Genomic DNA, 20,040 nt, shown 5'->3' with positions numbered 1-20,040 from the left:
CAGGGTCTCACTGAGCTGCTTAGCGCCTCACCTTTGCTGAGGCTGGCTTTGAACTTGTGATCCTCCTGCCTCAGCCTCCCGAGCTGCTGGGATTACAGGCGTGCACCACTGCGCCCGGCCTGGGTGGTGTGTTTTTAAACTGCCTGGAGATTCCTGCTTGAACTCCCATGACTGGAAATGAGCTCCGCGTGCGGCAGTGAGCGACCCAGCGTACGTACCTTGTAGGCGATGCTGTTGAGCACTTTCATGGCCAGATCAGACACCTCTGGGTAGGGGTCGGCAGCCAGGTGCAATAGGACTCTCCAAATCTGAGTGTAAACACTGTTAAAAGAAACTCCTAGAAAAGAAACAGGAGACGTCTTAGTGGAAACAGCTCCGGCACACGCATCGCTGGTGTCTGAGGCACTGTTTTCTGGACATTTAACCATGGTACCAAGAGCGAGGGTTACGGAAGCTCCCCAGTGAGTTCTCTGATCCTGGGCCAGGGAGTCAAGAATCCCAGCGGTCCACAGACCGCTCACCCACTCTCATCTTCTGAGCCTAGGTCTTCCCCAAATGAAAGCTGGGATAGGACAGGGCAGATTTGCATCTGGGATGCCCCTGCAGACCACAGAGGACTGCTGGTCCCCAGGAGGCATCTGAGCTCCAGTCCCAGATGCCAGGAGCTGCTGTGGCCCTGGCACGGTGTGTGGGCTCCACTGGTCACCCCACATATGGCGCTGCACCGAGCTCCTGGAGAACATGAGAGGTGTATGTGACATGACTCTGCTCCAAGGTCTCCCAGCCTAATGGCCAGCACTGACCAAGAGGGTGCCGGACGCCCACAGCACAAGGCCTTGTGCTGCAGCCCAGGTGCAGAGACAGGTGACACAGGAGCCACTGGGGCCCAGGCGCGTCAGAGGAAGACACACTGCTCAGGGCTCCCAGGTGAGGTCAGCCCCCAGGGTGGAGGCTTCGGGGAGCAGGGCCACACCACAGCAGATGGGAGAGGCAGAGGGGAACCTGAAGGGGTGTGGTCTGAGCGAAGGCTGCCGTGGGATGTGGCTGGTGGGGAAGGGCAGAGCAGCCCCGCAGTGCCCAGGCTCGTGCTGTGGCAGATGGGTGCTGGCTTCCCATGGGGGAGCCAGAGACGACAGGCTCCCAGGGGTTTCGGGGCAGGGAGAAAGCCACACATAACTGCATTCTTTTTATTTTGGGAGAAGCTGGACAATTTGCTGAAAAGCACATGTTCTATTCAACAACAAAAAGGGATTTGAGGAGAATTTCAAATCAGCAGTGATCCTGTGACCCTTCCTCAGACAGCTCTAGTGAGCCCCTGGGTTGACCAAGGAGCCGAGACCAGGCCTGCTGTCAAGAGAGTAGCTCAGTGAGCACGCGGTCAGTGGGACGGGCTTCGTGAGACACACTGAAGCCCCAGACTGGAAGGAGGCTGAGGCGGCCAGAGCCAGCCCTGCTCAGGGGCTCCTCGGGGTGTGTGCTGTGTCGGCTGCTCACCGGCCCCCGCCCTCTCATTTATGGACACAGGGTGGGCAGCACTTCACCTCCATCACCCTCGCCCGCAGAGGAGACTGGGAGGGTACGACCCCACGAGAGCTTACCAAAGCCCCTGCTTCCTTACCATTCTGAGTGGGGGTAAGCTCTGTCCCTGCCCTGGAGGCCCACCACAGAGGCACTGGGAGGCCCAGACCCAAGGAAGGCCACCATCTGGGTGACACTGCCTGGCAGTGACTGCGACCTGTGCTCACGTGCACTCACGTGGTCAGCAGCCCCAGGCCTCTGCGCTGGCCCTGCTCACAGAGCCCCGTGCCTGCAGGAGACCCAAACTTTTGAGAAATGAGACACAGCCCAGTCCAGCTTGAGGAGGCCTACAGAGGTGTGGAGGACCCCAGGGAAACCCCAGCCCATTCAACCCTGCTCTCCTTCTACCCGGCTTTAACTCAGAACAGAACCTCCAACCCCAATTCCACAGCTCCCAACGGCTGTCTAGACCACAGCCAACTCTAAGGAGAATGTTTGGTAAAATCATCCAGAATCTCTGTGGGAACACTTTCTCAAATGGAGTCCACATCCCTGCCCCAGCAGATGGCCTGTTTGTAAGGACCATGCTCTAGGCACTGGGGGACCCCCAGGAAGTGCCTGCATTTTGTCTTTTCAAGAGAAGGCAGGCAGGAGGAAGGTGCTCCGAAGTCACTCTCGAGGCAGGCCCCTGATTTGTGACGCAGGCAGAGGAGAGAAGGGCGCTGTGTGGCTCTGCGCGCAGCTGCAGTCAGGAAGCAGGTGGCCAGCCCGAGAGGAGCTGGGCCTCCACCAAGCCACAGGAAGTCCTCGCAAAGGTGCCTCTCGCTCACCACAGCCCCCATCCAACACCCTGTCCCCTCTATTATTTTCGGTCTCACAGGCATCCTCTGGCCGAGTGACGCATCGGAAGTGGCTTCCTGTGAAGCTCAGTTGCCGTGTGACACTGAGCTGTGAAGAGACCGTGGTGCTGACAGTAAATCCCAGCTTGACTCAGATGACAGACCTTCGTCACAGAACAGGGGGGTGGGATGAGGGGAGCGACACGCGGCGGGCAGGGAGGGGAGTGGGCACATGAGGACGCAGGCTGCAGCTCCTTAACTGAACAGGTGCTGCTGGCAGGGGTGTGGGGTCCCAGCTCCACCCCTTTGGAGCTGTGTGGCCCCAGGCCTCATGTGCTGGGTGGAGGTGACAGATGTGGATCCCCAGGGGGAGGTGGCCAGCAGGGCCCCAGCAGGAGGGGCCAGCACCACAGGGAGAGAGAGGGAGGGTGATGCCTATTAGCCATTATTATCATTTATTTTTTTAGCAACTTGTCTTTATTACTGTCTTGACTTTCTGGCAGACTTTGACTTTGATGTAACACTGTTCATGACTCAACAGGGAATAAAAAAATCTAATTTTTGCTAGTTTCTTTGACTATAATGGATAGTATAATTATTTACTAGTAAAAACAAAACTGTGAGAAGGAATTGGTCTGATTATTTACCTTCATTTCTCTGCTTGGCCAGGATAATGATTCTCTTAGGTTCCCTGTTCTATGGATTGCTCCAATTTAAAATCTGCTGTCTCCAAAACAGAGCACAGCCACCTGCCCGCAGAGATAGAGGCCACTACGTGAACCCAAAGCAGGGACACCTGAGGCCTGCCTGCAGACCCCGGCCATGTGCCGGGCTCCTGCCAGATGAAGAGAACCTATTTTCACGCCTAGACCAGAAGTAATAAAAGACTGTGACAGCCGTTTCCAGGATTTATATTTCAGAGCAAGGGCCCCAACTTTTTGAAAAAGCATATGATGTAGGGAGATCTACTCAGAGCTCTGTGGCCAAGCCTGAGCCCCGGAGCCCTGCCCTGCAGCATGGACAGGACAAGTGGGGACAAGCCCTCACCGGGGTCTCAAGGACCCAGGTTCAACGTTGAATCTGGGGCTGTGGGTGGCCAAGAGCCTTCCACCTCTCTTTAGAAACCAGTTCCCAAGCCGAGGTGGTTCTATGCTGTCCCTTTCCTGTCCCTGGTGCCCCAAGGGGCTCTCTGGGATGGCCTGACTCCTCAGAGGCTGAGCCACGACCAGAAGCAGCTTTCGGAGAGCCAGGTCAGCGCTCTGCTGCCCTCCCTTCTCCCTCTGCCAGCTGTGGCCCCAGCTGCTCCCAGCAAGGACAGAGCCCCACAGCCTGCACCACCTCACTAGCCACGCGCCCCACTGTGCCTGTGTGTGCTCTCAGCAACAGCAAGAGGGTTTGGAGTGGGGGCTTTGGCTTTAAAAGCTGTCTATCTTGAGCAGGGGGGCCAGAGCCATCCAAGGTCTCATCACCCTTTTCCAGCCAAGGGTGGGATCCCTGGGTTGCTGTGCTCCGCTGCTTTGCTTCCTTGTAGCTGAGCGCAGGGCCTGTGCGTGGAGGAGAAGGCAAGCTGACGCTCTAGCCAGACCAGGCCTGGCAGGTATCGTGCTGAGAGGCCTAGAGCTGCATGCAGGCTGCCAAGGACCCTCCCAGCCAAGGGGAAGAAGGGAAGGGACAGAGATGGCTTGGAGGTGGTCATGTCAGGCCACAGGGCAGGAACAGCAGAGGAGGCCTGGGGCTGAGGGTGGTGTCTGGGCTCTTCTCCAGGACTTATTCTGTCTTGGGATTCTGAGCCGGGCAGAAGGCTCGGGACTTGGCTTTCAGACCATCTCCTAGGCTTGGGCTATGGTCTGACTCCGACTGTGACTCCTGGAGGCTCCTCCTCCTGGCGAAGGGGTGACAACAGGGTCTTGAGGACCAGGGGCTGGAGGATGGTGGCCAGGCTGGCTCCAGGCTGCTGCTGTGGTCCCTCTGCACCCTCCCCTCCACCAGCATCAGCTCTATCTTGGATTTGTTATATGGGGATGCATTTCCAGCTTGGTACAAAATGCCACTGTTCAGCAAGGAAGACCCCCTGGCCTCTAGCTCCACCCTAGGCAGTGCCTCTGGGACAAGACTCCTGTGGCTGGTAGCAGGCCACCGTGCCCCTCTCCATCAAGTCCTGAATGGCCAGTGGACAAGTGGGGACGGAATGCACACAGGGACATGCTCCTGGGCTGGCACTCTGGCCTGGGCATGGAGAGGAACGTGGTGCAGGGACCACGTGCACTGTAGCCACTGTCATGTGGGGTCCAGAGGGTGCAGCACAGCTGGGCCCTCGTTGGATGCAGGCCCTCTCCAGTCTCTGTCCACCGAGCTACTCCACTCCCACAGAAGGGTGTCAGGAACATGGGGAGGCGGGACAGGTGATCCTTGAGAGGAACAAGCGAGGAGGCAAGGGCCCGAGACCCTGATGCCTATGCTTTCCTCTCAGTCTGTGTTCCTCAAAGGAAAAGATCCCTGATCCAACACCACAGAGACGGTGTACAGGACAAGTTAGTGCATCAGGGCCAGAACCAAAGCCCAGGCAGGCGTGGGCTGGGCTCTCCTTCTTGCCGAGGAACCACCTCCAGACCCTGGAGCTAGGGAGCACTCGCCCGTGGCCTGCGCCACCAGCTAAACGCCCTGGGCATCTACCACTGCACCTTGGTTGCATTAAAGGTGCATTCCAGTTCAAAGGCACATGTCACAGGTGACAGAGAACTGTCTCCTGGGGTGATCCAGCAGCACTGCGTGTGCTCCGAGTGCCTTAGGCACAGGGCGTGTCAGCAAACCATCAAAGGCCCAAGGCCCTCAGTGCTGCTTGACAAAGGGACTGTCCCTGTGAGTTGGTGTGGTGAGTGGAGCACCTCCTTCAGGTCTCATACCCTGGAGGGCGTGGCGGCCAGACCTGTGTGCCGCTGGTCCTCTGGGGAGCAGCTGGTCGGAGCCCTACAGAACCACCAGACAGACTGCCCTTATAGGCAGGACCAAGCAGGTCCCCTGAGCCTTGCGAGGTGGTGGGGCCAGTCCTGAGGCCTCAGGTGTGTCCGGGCTGCCTTCTCTCCAGCTCGGCCCAGCCAGGAGCCAGATATCTCAAACTAACGTGCCGGGGGAGGAGTTCAACTCTCAAAGCATCATAATGGAAACCGGAAAGTAACCCAGAGCTGAAGAGAGAGAACCCTGCCTGTCAGTGGGAGGGGTGGAGATCAGAGGCCCTACAGGGGCTCGCAAGTTCACACTCTTCATTAGGAAGGAAGGAAGACTCAGAATTAATGAGCCGTTTTTATTTTCACTTCAGAAATGAAAAAGAACAAGAGAATAAACCTAAGGAAATAGGAAGAAATAAGCTGCACACAGTAGTGCACACCTGTAATCCCCGCGACTCAGGAGGCCGAGGCAGGAGGACCGCAAATTCAAGGGCTGGTTCATCAACTTAAGTAAGCAACGTAGGGAGACCTTGTCTCAAAATAAAAAATAAAAAGGGCTGGGGATGTGGCTTAGTGGAAAAGCCCCTGAGTTCAATCCCCAGAAGTGTGCGCGCGCGCGCACACACACACACACACACACACAGAAGGAATAAAGATAAATTAGAGGAACACAAAGTGAAGAAGTAATCACAAAGAAAATCAACAAAGCAAAGTTAGAACTTGAAGACACTAAAAAATTAACAAATGTCATTGTAAGACTAATGAAAAAAGGGAGAAAAGCAAACCCAGCCGCAGGAATGACAGGGGGAGGGGCACGTGAGGACAGCTGGAACAGGCCGCCCCACAGTGCCAGGCTGGAGTGCCAAAGGCTGGAGGCCCAACCGCAGCGCGGTGCCAGGGCTCCCACTGGCTGAGGGATCTCCCTTAGTCACAGTGGGAAGGCCAGGCATAGGTGACACGGAGCGTCAGTGGAGGAAGGAAGAGGAGGTGGAGAGGGACAACAGGTGCCACTGTGGGAAGCAGCCAGACTGAGTCTCACAGGGAGAGCACTCGATGTAGGAGCTGCTGAAGATGCACCGCGGAAAAGGAAAGCTCCCAGTCTCTGTGTGAGACACGAGGAGCGCCGGAGACGCTGGCGCAATCCTGAGGAAGACACACCCAGGCCTCGCTGAGCAGCACCCACACAAGGACAGGGGACGACGGACTTCTAGTGGGGCACCAGCTGCGCGCAGCACCAGAGTTAGTAGCGGACTCTGACAGACTGACAAGGGCAGCGAGTGCACAGGAGCCGAGGCCACCTCCCATCAGCTCCTGCTCTCAGCCAGACAGCCCCTTAGGACCACGAGCGCTGGCACTGAAGCAACGGAGCTGGGCGCCCTGAACAAATGAGCCACCACCCCTCACACAGCCCTTCCACTCAGGGGCCTACAAGAGGCACCGGTGTGTGCACACCACCTCGGGCTGGACACCCGCCCTGTGCCAGCACGGCATGAGGAGGGCTGGGAGGCCCAGCAGACCAAACATGGAGACAGAGGGCACGCCTGGAGGTGGGCTGAGGGACAGGGAATCAGACATGCGTTCCTTGGGTGTGGGCAGGGAAGGCATCTATGGAGAGGCCATTTGGTCAGAACCCTGAGGAACTGGGCACGGGCAGGAGGGCCTGGAGCCCGCGGAGACAGGTATGATGGGGAACAGGGAGTGGGGACAGCACCCCAGTAACTGGGGGGTAGGGGGCAAGTCCTGTTTGCTTATAGAAAAAGAGGCAGCCACAACTCGCCTAGTGTTGCACGCCCAACAGCAGAGCAAGGATCGGACTCTGTGGGTGTGATGCGAGCAGACGGCAGAGAGGGTGCCGAGGTCAATACCAACGCCAGGCAGCCTGCAAGGTCCCGAGCCCCCGGGCGGCTGTGGCATCAGAGGCCTCCAGGGCGGCTGTGTCTGCCAGGGGTTCAGGGACAGCAGGTTGGCAGGGCTCAGGCTCCCTCTATGATGCGCAAGTGGGGACGCAGCACACGCAGGTTCCACGTGCTGGTCCCTGTCACTGTGGAACATACAACGTGTTTCTCCACATTAAAGACACCCTGTGAAGACTGGGACTGGCTGGAGGTCAGAACAGGAGAGGAGGAGGCTGCTGGGTCAGGGCTACATCTGTTGCCAGCAATCTCAAAAACAGTCACGAAGAGAAAACACGGCAAGTTCCTATTTCCACTGACACCAGCGAGCAGGTAGCAGAACCTGGAACCAGGAGGAGGCTCTGCAGGTGGCCCGAGGGTTTTCCCAGGAGCAACGCCCTCTGCCTCCTGCAGCAGGCTCTCACCTCACTGGGTGCAGCTGGCCTGGGTGTTGTGGCGAGTCGGCCAGTGCCCCTGGCCTCCACTCCCTTGATACCAGCACCCCAGTCGCCCACTTGTGACAAACAGCCAGTCTCCCAGGGTGCAAGAACACATAGCTGGAAACCAACAGGACAGGTCCATCCAGTGCAGATAGTCAGAGAGACAGTGATGACAGCCCTCCTACACCAGAGAGCTGAATGGCTCCCCTAACCCTGGACTGACCCATAAAACATTGTCCTATCAAAACAAAGTGACCCCAGCTTCCCTGTGTCCTGGGGCAGATTGTTCTTACCTCCTCGTGGTTCAGTCAACTTTGATTCTTTCTTGTTCAACTGTGATAGTCTTGGCCCACTTGCCTGACCTGGACCGAGGCCTGTGCTGTCCTGGGGAGTGGGCCGGCCCGTGGGTTGAGGGAGGAGGGCAGAGTGGGGTGGCTTACCTATGAGGGAGTTGAGGGCAGAATAGGAGCTCACGCGGCGCATCTTGTCGATGGTCTCGAAGGACAGGATGTACTCCTCGTTCTCGGGGCTGCCCAGTGTGCTGCTGGCGCTGCTGCTGGTGCTGAGGTTCCCAGGGGAGAAGGCCACCGAGCTGCCCGCTGGCCGGGACACATGGGGCAGGTCAGGGTGGTGCCAGGGCCTGCCCTCTGCTCTGACAATTAACAGCCTGCTGAGGTGGGCTTTTCTTCTACAACACGAGGCTTAACACACACAGGCACAATGCGTGCACACACCCTCATGGTCTCCCGGGGACGGGGGTCACGGCACCCAAGCCTTGACTGCTGCTCCCTGCAAGTCTGTGAAGTGCCCTCGGCTGTTCTGTGTGCTCAACTATAACAGCCTTCCTGCACCTGTGACTAGAAGGAGATTCCCTAGAGAGCTGGCTAGTCGCACCGCAGACAGGAAGTCGGGGTGCGTGTCTTGGCAGAGAAGGGCTGAGGCAGAGTGGTACTTGCTTAGATAAAAGTTTCCTAAAGCAACACCCTGAACCTTTCCCACCTACACAGAGTTCCAGGATCTTACATTCTTCCGTCAAGCTCAGATTCTGCAAAGATTTGTTCAGGCTCCTGGCCGTGGTGACAGCCCGGATGTTTCCATAGGAGCTCACGGAGCGCAGCCTGGGGGTGCACGGACTGTCTCGCACTGGGGTCAAACTACCCCCCTCTAGGAAAGAAGAAAGAAAGATAGTGACAGGCTTCGTGGCAGGAGGCCGCACACCCTGCACACCCCCCCAAGTCTGCAGGTGCAGCAAGAAGCCAGCAGCTGCCACTGGGGCAGAAAGAATGTAGAAGAGGGGCTTTTTAGCTCAGTAGATCGGACATGAGCCTGGGATCCAGCTGGACAGACAGTGCACAGTCTGAGAGTGAGCTTGTCCCCACAAGGTGCTCAGGGGTGCGGGCCATGGACCCTGCCTAGGAGCGCCAGCAGGGCTGAGCTCCATCGCGTGGTCTGCTGGGGGTGCCTCCCTCCAGTCACTGGCTGCTTTGGTCCACAGCTCATTCTTCATCCTCCCTGATGGACAGAGAGGAATACTTTGCTGGGGGTCAGAGCCCCTTCCACTGTGACCTGGAGGAAGAGGCAGTCCACCAGGATGAAACACCAGCGTCAAAACCCATTGTGCTCCAGCAAGCGGAGGCTGCTTCCGCCTGACTCACTGAAACTCGACCAACGGCAATGCGGCTGCATTAGTCACCACAGGAAGATGCTAATGCTCTTCTCTGCAAGTCCCTGTGCCACAGTTTTGCCATCCTTCAAGATTTCCATGAAATTGGTTTCCAAAAAGGGTAGGGAAAGAAGGAAAAGAGTAAGAGGTTCAGAGTGTGGCCCCTTTTCCTGTCCTTTATATTTGGCTAAATGCCCAAGACAATGGAAACCCTGGGGGCCATCCACAGCCAGTATCAGAAACCTCAACTCAGATCTGGCCCAACTAAGTGATGGCTGATGTTGTGGCGAAGGCCAGGGTCACCAGCTGTACCTGTGGCTGCTGGAGACGGCAAGGGGTAGTTCTTTTCCTCCTCCATAAACTGCAGGGCTACGGTGCAGAAATTGCTCTCATACTGCACCACAAGATGACTCAGAGCCACCACCAGCTCCTGTCGAGAGGGAGAAGGGACAGTTAGGCTCACGGGAGCTGGAAATCCACTGGATCACAGGCCTGTGAACTAACACCTGCACTGAGTTGCAACAGAACAGAGTAGAGCAGGACTATAGTTGGCATCAGACACCGGCACGGGCACAAGCCATGAGCAAGCGGATGGCCGTTGAGGCACGAAGGGCCTCCAAAGAACACCGCGTGCCTGCCAGACTTAGCCTGTGGAAGCTAGGTGGGAGCAATGTGGGACTTCCTGGGGCCACCATGTGGGTGCACAACTCCAGGGTGGGCAAGGTATCAGTCCTGCCACCCTGGGCGGAAAGGGCTGCTCTATTCGACGCCAAGGTCTGGTGAGCAAACCGAAGCAGGCTATGCTGCCAAGCTGCAGTGCGTCCTCTAGAACATTCATAGCTATGTCAGCCTCAGCCCCTAAGAGGGAATGAGGAGAGTCCGGGAGTTAAAGTGACTCAGGCCAAATGCTTAGTCCAAGGAGATGGACACAATCCCTATCTTTTAGGGACAGTTTAAGGCTACAACATGAGTGCTCAGAGATATGAAAAGATGTGAGGAAACAAATCAGGATTTGTCTACAAAATGAATCCTCTCCACCACTATTTTGAGCTGGGGTCAGGTTCTGCCAAGTCATTCATAGACACTGCCACCATCCCGCACTGGCCACTTGCACCAACTACCCAAATCCCTGTCAGACTCTCCAGGTGACCCGCAGAACACACCCCACCTCACATACCTTCCGGACCATGGGGCTCCCGTCATTAATCAGCTGGGCAAGCATCATGGCCACGTTGTGGTCAATGGTGGTGGAGTGGTCTGTCCTCTCAGCAGAGTTGCCCACAAATGTGCCAAGGGCGAAGACAGCTGCACATCGGACCTACAAGGCAAGGGATGGGGTCATAGTTATGCCATGGCTGGCGTTTGCTATCTGCCGGGAGAAGCCTGCACGTCAATCCAATCCAGTTTAGATAAGCTCAGCTCAACTCAATTTCACACGTGCTCATTGAACAGTACTCTAAGCCAGAGCTACACTCGTATTGATGGAGCAGAGATGGGGAAGTCCAGGGGAACCAAAGAGGGTCATCAGGGCCCCAGCTTCAGGCACGAGGACCAGGTTGCAGAGGTGGGAGCTGCATTTCCGCTGGAGTTGAAAGAATCCCTGGGCACTGTGGAATCTGTGGTTGAACAAGACAGGTGTATTGGGGAAGGGGCTGGACTGGGCTTAGAGGGAAGGGGTAGTATGGGAGACGGCTTTGGAAACACAGTGGAATGGAGGCCGGGGTAGGCTGAGTCCTTGGGGGTCCAGAGGTAATGAGGGGAGCACCCTGGGCTGGCATGGTGTCCAAGGGTCTTGGCTCAGCTTTCCTGCCTCCAGTGTCTTGTGATCCTGGGGAAGAAGCCAACCTCATGCTGCCCATTTCCTCATCTCTAACATAGGAGTGGCAGGAAGATTCAAGGAAATAACATGAAAAATCCCAGAATTTCAATAAAAGTTGGTAAGACTGCTGTGGGTGTGAGTAGTCTGTGTGGGGGATCCTGGATAATGCTTTGAATGCATTTGGAGTCACAGTAGGTAGAACGGGAAGGTCCAGTAGGTCTCAACCCCTGAACTGTGAGTCCCTGCCACTCAGAGCTCCACAGCACAAACTGAGGTCTCCAGATCCTGAGGAGGCATTTCCCAATCTGCAGATGGGGTGCACTGCAGGTCTGGGGCCGTGCTCCTGAGCCCCCACACCTCACTCTCCTTCCGTCCCACAAGTGGCTCTGTGCCCAACAGGACCATAGCACGGGAGGACAGGAGGATCAGGACTCCTGCCTAAGACAAAGACCAGCATCACCAATAAAAACCAATTCTGGACATTTCAGATGCAGATTTATATACTTCTTGTGTTTTTCCTAATCATACAAAACCTAATCAAAAATAATCTGTGGAAATTAAGGGAAAAGGTTGGTGCCATCACCAGAGACGGGAAGGGCGCTGCGGCAGCCTGGGCGTGCTCAAAGGCTGCTTGTGCAGCCCTCAGTGGGCAGGGAGAGTGCTGAGCAGCTGCAGGCCTTCATAGCACGCTGAAGAAGCTGTCTGCCGTCAGCTGCACACGCGCGGCGCACACAGCAGCCCATGCTCCTGGGCGGGCACGCTGGTGCAGAGCTCCCTGGGAAGGAGAGGGGCCACCTCTGTTGGCAGCCAAGGCAGGATCTGGGTCCGAGCAGGCGGTCGAGTGTCTGGAGCAGTGCTTGCCCTCTCACATGGACAGCCAGGCCCTCCCGCTGCTATTCAAGTTTCCTCTCTGGGCAAACTGCCCACCCATAAGATGTCTCACCAAGAGGCTTTGTTCCTCCAAAAGGCAGGTTCTGCTCTCTGATAACACAGGAGGTGAGAGATGATGTTAGGGCTCTCCAAAGCCATAGGGAGACCTGATACCCAGATGGATGGGCACAGGGCATCCCTGAAACAAGGGCTGGTGTCTTTGGGACAGGTGCCACTGCTCTCTCCAAGAGACTTAGCTCAAGTCCTACTGAGGTGTGAAGTGCACAGAGGGCTGCCACCCAGAACCCTTCAGCGAGCCAAGAGGACAGTGCCCTCCACTCAAACCTGGGACAGTGGCAGTTTCAGTTTAGACCCTGAATTATTGACAACTATGCAGTAATAATCTTTGACAAACATTGCAGGGTCCCTTGTCCCCATCAAAGTCCAACAAATAGCCTCCAGAGTGAGCCCTGAGGTCACACAGGGGATATTGCCACCGTGTGACAAGGGGGACTGGGCAGCACCAGCAGCCGGCAGGTCTTAGTGAGCTGGGCAGATGGTTGCACCTCTGCGGAGTACCCTCCACATGCAGATCATGGGGTGCACCAGGATCTGCCCCAACACTGTCAGCCAACACACACCCGTGCTCTCAGCAGGAGGCCTTCCTTAAGTACCCAAGACGTGAGGGCAGAGTGCTTTATCAGCAACTTGGGGACAGGCAGCCCAGGTGACCAGCATCATGATAAGCAGATGGCCACGCAGCAGGAGAAAGCAGGTCAGGTCCTGTGTTCCACCACCCAGAAGGTCCCTGCTCCAAAGCTCCTACTCACTATCCTGCCATCAGGGACTCAGCCACCCTTCCCTAGCCACCTGTGTCATCAGGGCCCACCTCTCCCTGCAGCTGGCCACAATGCATCAGGGTCTACTTCCTGGGGCAGGAGGGCACCGACCAGCAACTGCATGTACCACATCCTAGCTGTGGTGTGACCTGCAGAAATGGAAGCTTTGTTCTGAATGAAAGCGCCATCTGGCCTAAGCGAGCCCTGCCAGCCCTCTTCCACAGACACTACTTGGTGGCCCCTGCCCTGCCTTCTGGGCCTGGTGGGTTTCACAAGTCCTTTCTAAATGGGCTCTGATACTTTAGAGCCACATTTGGTCTTCATATCTCAGGGGCACTGTTCACATTTATAGGCACTGTCCCAGTGATTACAGGGTCTGGGGGAATGACATTGGTTTTCCATCTGGTTTGAGTCCATGTGTAGTGGACATGAGGAGGCTGGCCTGTGGGCAGTAGCTCTGGAAAGCCCAGGACTCTGCCCAGGGCCCCATACCACACATGAGAACCAGCCAGGACATCCCATTGGCCTCAGGCTGGGACCACTGATTGGCCTCTGACCACCAGCCCTCAGTTACCACAGGGACCATAGGCCTGGGGAGGCTGTCTTCCTGGCTACAAGGACACTCAGACCAACTCCCTGGCCACCTATGGCAAGCTTGCCTGGATCCTGCTTCTCTTCTGGCCTAGTCTTTGAGGGGACATCATGCCTAGCGCCTGCTCCCTCCAGCTCCTCCCCGGCTCTCCACACTTCTAGTATATGTCACCTTGTTTCTTTGAGAACAAATTGGAAAGTAAATTAAAGATATTTCCCCGAGGATTTATTCCTGAGGACACCTCCCTTTGAGAGGCTTGGAGAACTCGTCCCGCCCCCAAGGGCAGTGAGGCACTGCTGGTAGCAGGCTGCCTGCACCGAGCCCTATCCCCCAGAGACCTACCCTGGGGGCAGCTGGAGCCACCATAGGTGCTAGGTCTCAGTCCATTGGGGGGGTCTGGGAGCCTCATGGGCTCCATTCAAGCTGGTCCACAGGATGAGGAGGCAGGTGGGGTCCTGGATAGTCTGCCTCCACCCCCATGGCCAGCCAAGGGCTGTGTGGCTGACGTGCATAATGCCTTTGCCTGGGAGCCGGGGTTGGGGGTGGGTGCTGGTCGCAGGCTGCTGCAGCTGAAGCCTAGCCTGGCCCCACAAGGTGCTACAGTGCAGAGCCTGGCCTGCCCGCAGTTGCCCCTTCGACCTCAGAAAGGTTGTCAGTGCATGACTGCACCGAGATCCCAGGGTCCCGCTTGTGTGATTTCCACGTGGCCCTGGAGTCTTGGGACGTAAGCCCACACTCTAGCCTGGGAAAGCCTCTGAATTGTTCCAACATGATCTTTCCGTAGGCAATAGTAGGAACATGGGCAGGAGGCACCCCGACACCCTGGTCTGGCTTAGAGCAACCCACAGGAGGACAACTCACCTCAGGGATAGGGTCAGAAAGGAGGCTGTAGAGCTTCTCGTGGGCACTGTCCCTCACCCCACACCATCTTGCTGAGTCGAAGTTCTGCCAGATCCGCCCCAGGCATATGGCCACCCACTGGCGCAGCAGTGGGTGGGGGTCACTGAGCTGTTCCAGGCAGATGGCAATCAGGTTCCCCTGAAGGCAGGCTTCCTGGACAGGGCAGGACAATACAGACAGGTGGTTCTCTGCCTTCAGACTCTGGGCCTGGATGGCAGCAGCTGCCATTTCTTGGGGAAGACTTGCTCAGTCACAATACAGGATTGCTCCACTTTCCTCATTTTAAACCCCATGGATTCAATCCGCCCCCACAATGGTGAGCTAAATGAAGGGCCGGGCCTCTGCTGATGGTGCACCAGCAGCCCTGGCTGGTGTGCCCTGCTGGCCCACTTTCTGAGGCTGAATGCCAGAAGCACAGTGCCCTCTGCAAACATGGCAGCCTGGCTGAACGTCAGCTCTGTGACATGTGGGGTGAGACAGTCTCCTCTGCAATGCCAGGGGAGGGCTCAGGGGACTGCAGCCACTGGGACACTCACCTGCCCTGTGACATAGCTGTTGACGATCACAGCAAGAATGAAAGCCGTCATGGTCCTGTGTTCAGCCTGGAAAACAAAGCCAGCCTTGGTGTACATTCCCCCAGGGTGGCTCCTGGTTCCCTAGCATAGCAGCACCACCTTGCACATCCTCAGGGTGGCCGAGGCAGGGCTGAGAACGAGGGCCACCTTGGTACTGTTTTCTGACTTGGGACGAGCAAGACCCAGAGGGCAAGAGCAGCTTTGGGCTCGCCTGGGTGGGCAGACTGCACCCTTGACCTGTTAGTGCCATGAGCGGGGCCAGGGAAGGCCAGCAGAGAACATCCTAACTTGACTTCATCCCCCTCTGGCTGCCTATGGGATGCTCAGCCTCCATTCCCCTCTCTGCCTGTGCTCATCTTCTGCATGGTGCCCTGGGACGTGCACTCGCTGGCAGTCTTGTGTGAGCTGCACCCCTGCTTGTTGTGGCCCAGTGCCTTGAATCCCGCGCTCTGCCTCTCTCCCTCTACCTGGTGGCAACTGACATCCTGCCAGCATGCCTACCACTGCCTCTGCTCCCGCGGCCTGCTCTTCCCTCTGGGCTCTCATGGGCCTGCTGGTGCCTTCTGGGAGTTAGAAGTGGGAAGTGTCACCTCACCACCCAGGGGCTGGCCCTGCAGGTGGCCTTCCGGGGGAGGGGAGGAGGCTGGCCACTTCTGGAACTTTCCTCCTCGCCTCTGACAGTTGCTACTTGGATTAAAGTGTGTCCTGGTGAATTTGTTTTCATTGGGCTTTCAGGGGACTCATTGTGCTTCTGAAATCCAAAACCCCATCCTTCCTCCAGATCTGGCAAGTTCTCAGTCACAGTGTGCTTGACTGTGGCTTCTCCTCTGCCTCACCTCCCCTGGCTCTGGAACGAGATGAGCCCCAGTGGACTTGGCGCCTGCGTCTCACCCTCTGGGTCTTGCTCCTCCCAGGCCAGTCTTCTCTAGCTCACCCACACCACACCCCGTGGCTCCTCCTCCACCGTCCACTCCGCCTGCTGAGTTCTCAGCGATAACCACGGTGTGTTCTTCTGTTTTAGGTTCCACTTTTTACTTTCCCTCAGATCTTCCTACTTATTTTTGAGGACAGGTATGAAGCACAGGGCATTTTTCTTATGCAGGCATAAAACTATTTTGAAAAACAACACCTAGATCTACCATTGATGTAGTTAGACCAAACTGTCTTGGACCTTTGCCACTCTCATTTATGCCGACTCAGTCTCTGCAGGGACTCCATGAGCCTCCGTTCCTGGGTGCAGCTCTCCTACTGTGGCCTGGCCAGTTCTTCCTGCTGCACCTGACGGAGGCCTTGAGGGCAAGCCAGCTTCTGGGAGAGTCCCCAGGCCTTGTGCAATAGGTATCTTCCAGCCCCCAGGGGACCCGGGAGTGGCCCTCATGACTTCCTGCTGTGGCGCTCACGCACTTCCCCATAGGCTGAACAGGCCCAAGGTGGTCCTTCTTTTCCTTCTACCCAGACATGGACAAGCGGTCCTTCTCAGAAGCGGGGCAGCTCTGCTCGTCCTTGTTAGTGAGGGCACAGGGCACGCCTCTCGGGCTCCTGGCGTGAGCGCGGCTGCAGTGCTGTCTGCTCAGGGCCTCGACTTGCACAGGTGCAGGGTCTGTGTGGAGTGTGGTATCCTGGAGGCCCCACCAGGGCTCCATAGGTCTCTCAGTTCTGGCATTTGACAATTCCTTCTCTTTCAAACCTGGCTATACCCTCACACTCTCACGCACTGGAGCTGCGGCCTGTCCACAGCAGCTTAGCCCTTTCTCCTTTGCTAGATTGGTTTTCCTACTTGCTCTGAGTAACGGGAAGGTTTATTCCAGGACTCATGTGAAGTATATCAAACCGCCTGTGGGAATGTTTAGATATGTCACTGAAGTGAAGCACAGAAGTACCAATGACCTGCTGTACAACAGTTCTGTACTGTTTGTGTTTCTCTCTCTTTTATCATTTAGTTTAGAAAAACAAGTAGAGGGTGAAATCACATACAGAAGTTCCTTTACACAACCAAAGTGACCTGGAATGATAATATGCTTAAATATTCTGGCAAAATTACTTTAAGGAATTATCTGGAGTGTCTATTCTGCCCTCATTCCTTTGCTAGGGCTGGAGGTGGGAACAATGACATTGACCTTAAGACGTTATGACAAGTTAGTATATATCATATCCGTGAACATCTAATTTTTGAATAATTTAATAATAAAAATATTTAAAATATAAGCTTTTAAATAATCTCTTCTTTCCTCCTCCCGTCTTCCCTCCTTCCTGAGATCCTGCCATGCTCCAGGGCTTCCGAGGCACCTGAGTCACCTTGCCATAGATGTGAGAGTGCCGGCAGGGCCATCCAGTTGGGTGGACAGGTGCTAGGGAGGGGACAAAGATTTGCCAGTAAAGGGTGACTGGCGTGAGCCCACCAAGCCCCCTGGGATGCAGGTCAACTTGTCCTCTCAGGGGCAGGAAGGGCACGGCATGTTCAGCTGCCCACACCCCAAACTCCATAAGCAAGTGGCCACAGCCACCTTGCTCCTCCCTAGAGAGCTGCGCAGACACACATGTGGGGGGGAGGGAGGGGACCCAACTCCCAGGACCCTCCAAAAGACAAATGAGGTCGGTTCTTACTGGCATGTATGGGTCAGCCAAGACGGAAAGGAAGTACTTGTGGCCGTTGTCCTTCACGAGGTCAGCTTGGCACGACTGGAGGAGAAAGGAGACAGAGGAAGAAACGTGTGAGTGTGGCTGGGCCCCTGTTTCCCATAAGTACGGCGAGGGACGCATGGAGAGTCCTGCTCCTTGAGAGGCATTTTCCCTTGTGAACAGCTCAGGTATTGTGCATGGATACGCTTCTTCAGCCAAGGGAAAGGGGCTGGGCCCAACAAACTTCCAAAAGGGCAGCACCTGAGTGCCTCTGGGGAAGCCCTCCGCCGTTGGCTTGCTTCATCCCCCTCTGGCTTCCTATGGGATGCTCAGCCTCCATTCCCCTCTCTGCCTGTGCTCATCTTCTGCATGGTGCCTTGGGACGTGCACTCGCTGGCAGTCTTGTGTGAGCTGCACCCCTGCTTGATGTGGCCCAGTGCCTTGAATCCCACGCTCTGCATCTCTCCCTGCTGGACAGGCTGCTGTGCTTACAGCGGCTTCCGCCTCCCCAGCCCCCAACCCCCAGACCCAGTCCTGCTGGGTCATGTCCAACACTGGACACCACTTGTTTTTACAGCTTCCCGCCTGCTGAAGCTTTTCAGGGGATTTTGCTTGGACTCATAAAACACAGGGAAAGTCACGCACACCGATACAATACTTATGGATTTCATCTCACGGTCATGTTTTAACAGGAGCCTCCTAGAGGTCCAAGTCCCCGACCAAAGGCAGAGCTACTCAAAGGTAAGTGCTGGGCCAACTGCCTGGTGCACAAGTGGCTCCAGCTCTCAGGGTCACTGGAACACATGAACACGGCCAGCTGTGGTCATTGTCTGTCACACTTTTGAGGCCTACTACGTGAGCACTGGCCTGCTCCTGGAGACAGGTGTGATCATGTCCCACTCTGCTGCTGGGAGACAAAGGAGCTGACAGCCCACGTACAGGTGACCCGAGCATGCATGACCAGAGCCACAGGAGCTGCGGGTGGGTGGTCTGCAGGAGCTAGGCTGAGGACTGGGCAGGTCTGTTTCAGGGTGGAAGCGAGAGCCGGGGAGGAAAGGGACTGAAGGGAAACGGGCAGAAGCAGCAGATCACACAGGGCCAGGAGGCGTGGAAGGGCCAGCAGGAGCTGAGGCACGACGGACACGCAGCAGGGCCCCAGGTCCGAGGTCTCCTGCAGTGGCAACAAAGGCTGGCTGGAAGGGGCCAGACTAGAGCTGAGGCTCCCACACGAGGGCCACATCGTGGGGCTGATTCCATGAGGTGAGAGGTGCTGTAGAGGCAGGGGCAGGGGAGCCCACCTCCTGCACTACTGCCTGAAGAGATGGGGGACCATTTGGTACGGGGTTCCAGGGTGGGAGCCCTGTGGTCAGCATTGGAGGTACCTGTGAGACACAAGGGAGCCATTGAGCAGGAGGTGGACACAGACCTGAAGCTTGGAGTGGGACCAGAGTCGAGTCGCAGGGGCACTGGTGGAAGCCGAAGACCCCCAAGGGGAGGGTGTGCTACAGGGTGGAGGGCAAGAATGAGGCCTGGGGATGGAGGAGATGGGTGCCCGGGAGGAAAGAGGCTTCCTGCCGTACCAGGCACGCAGCTTCCTGGGTGATGCAGAGGAAGCAGCCTGGCTCGGAGGCTGGTTGGAGTTGGTAGCCCAACCTCCACACGGGACTGGCTGATTTGGGGGACATTTTGCAACTGCTGGTTCTTCGTAGGAATGAAATGATCATGCTTTGGACATTCAGGGGTTGAGGATAATGTCTCAGGAGGCTCCAGGCCCATGGAGCTGAGGAAGAGAGGAAAGGGGGCAGGATCTGAAACAGAACCCAGGTTGAAGGCCAGGCTCTCCTGCTTGCCAGCTAGGTTTCAGGAACCTGTGCTCAGGTGGTGCGAAGACCAAGTAACACGTAAGAGCCACGAAAACACTGTCATGTGGCACAGAGGTGAGGAATGCCGTTATTCTTGGAGAGGAAGGGACCTGTGAAGCACGGACAAGATGTTAAGTGGTCAGCCTGGCATGACTGGGGGTCCAGGGTCTATGTGCAGGAAAATCCATTAGGACATTAAGGATAATGCGCCCACAGAGCGAGATGCACTTCACCAGCTCCCAGAGGCTCTGCTCTTGGGGACAGAGGGAGTGCCCCTTTTCTCAGGATCCCTTCTCAGAGGAAGAATGGCTTTGCAGGTGGAATCTGCTGGCAACTGCAGCCCAGAAGCTCTCTGCCCATCCCATTCGTCAGCATGCTGTTATAATGAGGAGTTCTCTGGGCAGCTCTAAACTGATGGGGTGGGACACTGGCCTCCTTCTGCTGAGATGGGAACTAGGCAGGCTGGAGAGGGGGCGTGGGCTCCGGCTGCTGCTTTTAACCTGAGCCGGGAAGCCAATTAAGCCTGCAGTTTTTAGGAAACAAGAGATTCCTCGCCTTAACTGAGGCTGCTGACAAGACTAAAGTGCATGGACTTGTCCTCCCTGTAAATGCCCCGCCCCAGGGCAGGAGTGAGCGGCAGATGTCCTCAGCAATGGGAAAACCTTCT

The 20,040-nt window shown here is 56.5% G+C and overlaps 1 protein-coding gene across 1 annotated transcript in view; it reads right to left on the bottom strand.

Annotated features, from left to right (window-relative positions):
• Rptor (regulatory associated protein of MTOR complex 1) overlaps positions 1-20,040 on the bottom strand; it is a 332,581-nt gene that overhangs the window by 37,210 nt on the left and 275,331 nt on the right. The window contains exons 15-22 of the mRNA XM_071604063.1: positions 17,497-17,571; positions 14,854-14,919; positions 14,279-14,470; positions 10,475-10,615; positions 9,610-9,727; positions 8,658-8,798; positions 8,075-8,233; positions 219-337 (exon numbers count right to left, since the gene is read on the bottom strand). Of these exons, the coding sequence (XP_071460164.1) occupies positions 219-337; positions 8,075-8,233; positions 8,658-8,798; positions 9,610-9,727; positions 10,475-10,615; positions 14,279-14,470; positions 14,854-14,919; positions 17,497-17,571 (1,011 nt within the window). The remainder of the gene's footprint in view (positions 1-218; positions 338-8,074; positions 8,234-8,657; positions 8,799-9,609; positions 9,728-10,474; positions 10,616-14,278; positions 14,471-14,853; positions 14,920-17,496; positions 17,572-20,040) is intronic.

This window comes from Marmota flaviventris, chromosome 17 (genome assembly GCF_047511675.1).
Source record: "Marmota flaviventris isolate mMarFla1 chromosome 17, mMarFla1.hap1, whole genome shotgun sequence".
NCBI lineage: Eukaryota > Metazoa > Chordata > Mammalia > Rodentia > Sciuridae > Marmota > Marmota flaviventris.
This window is presented reverse-complemented; position numbering and strand designations above follow the sequence as displayed.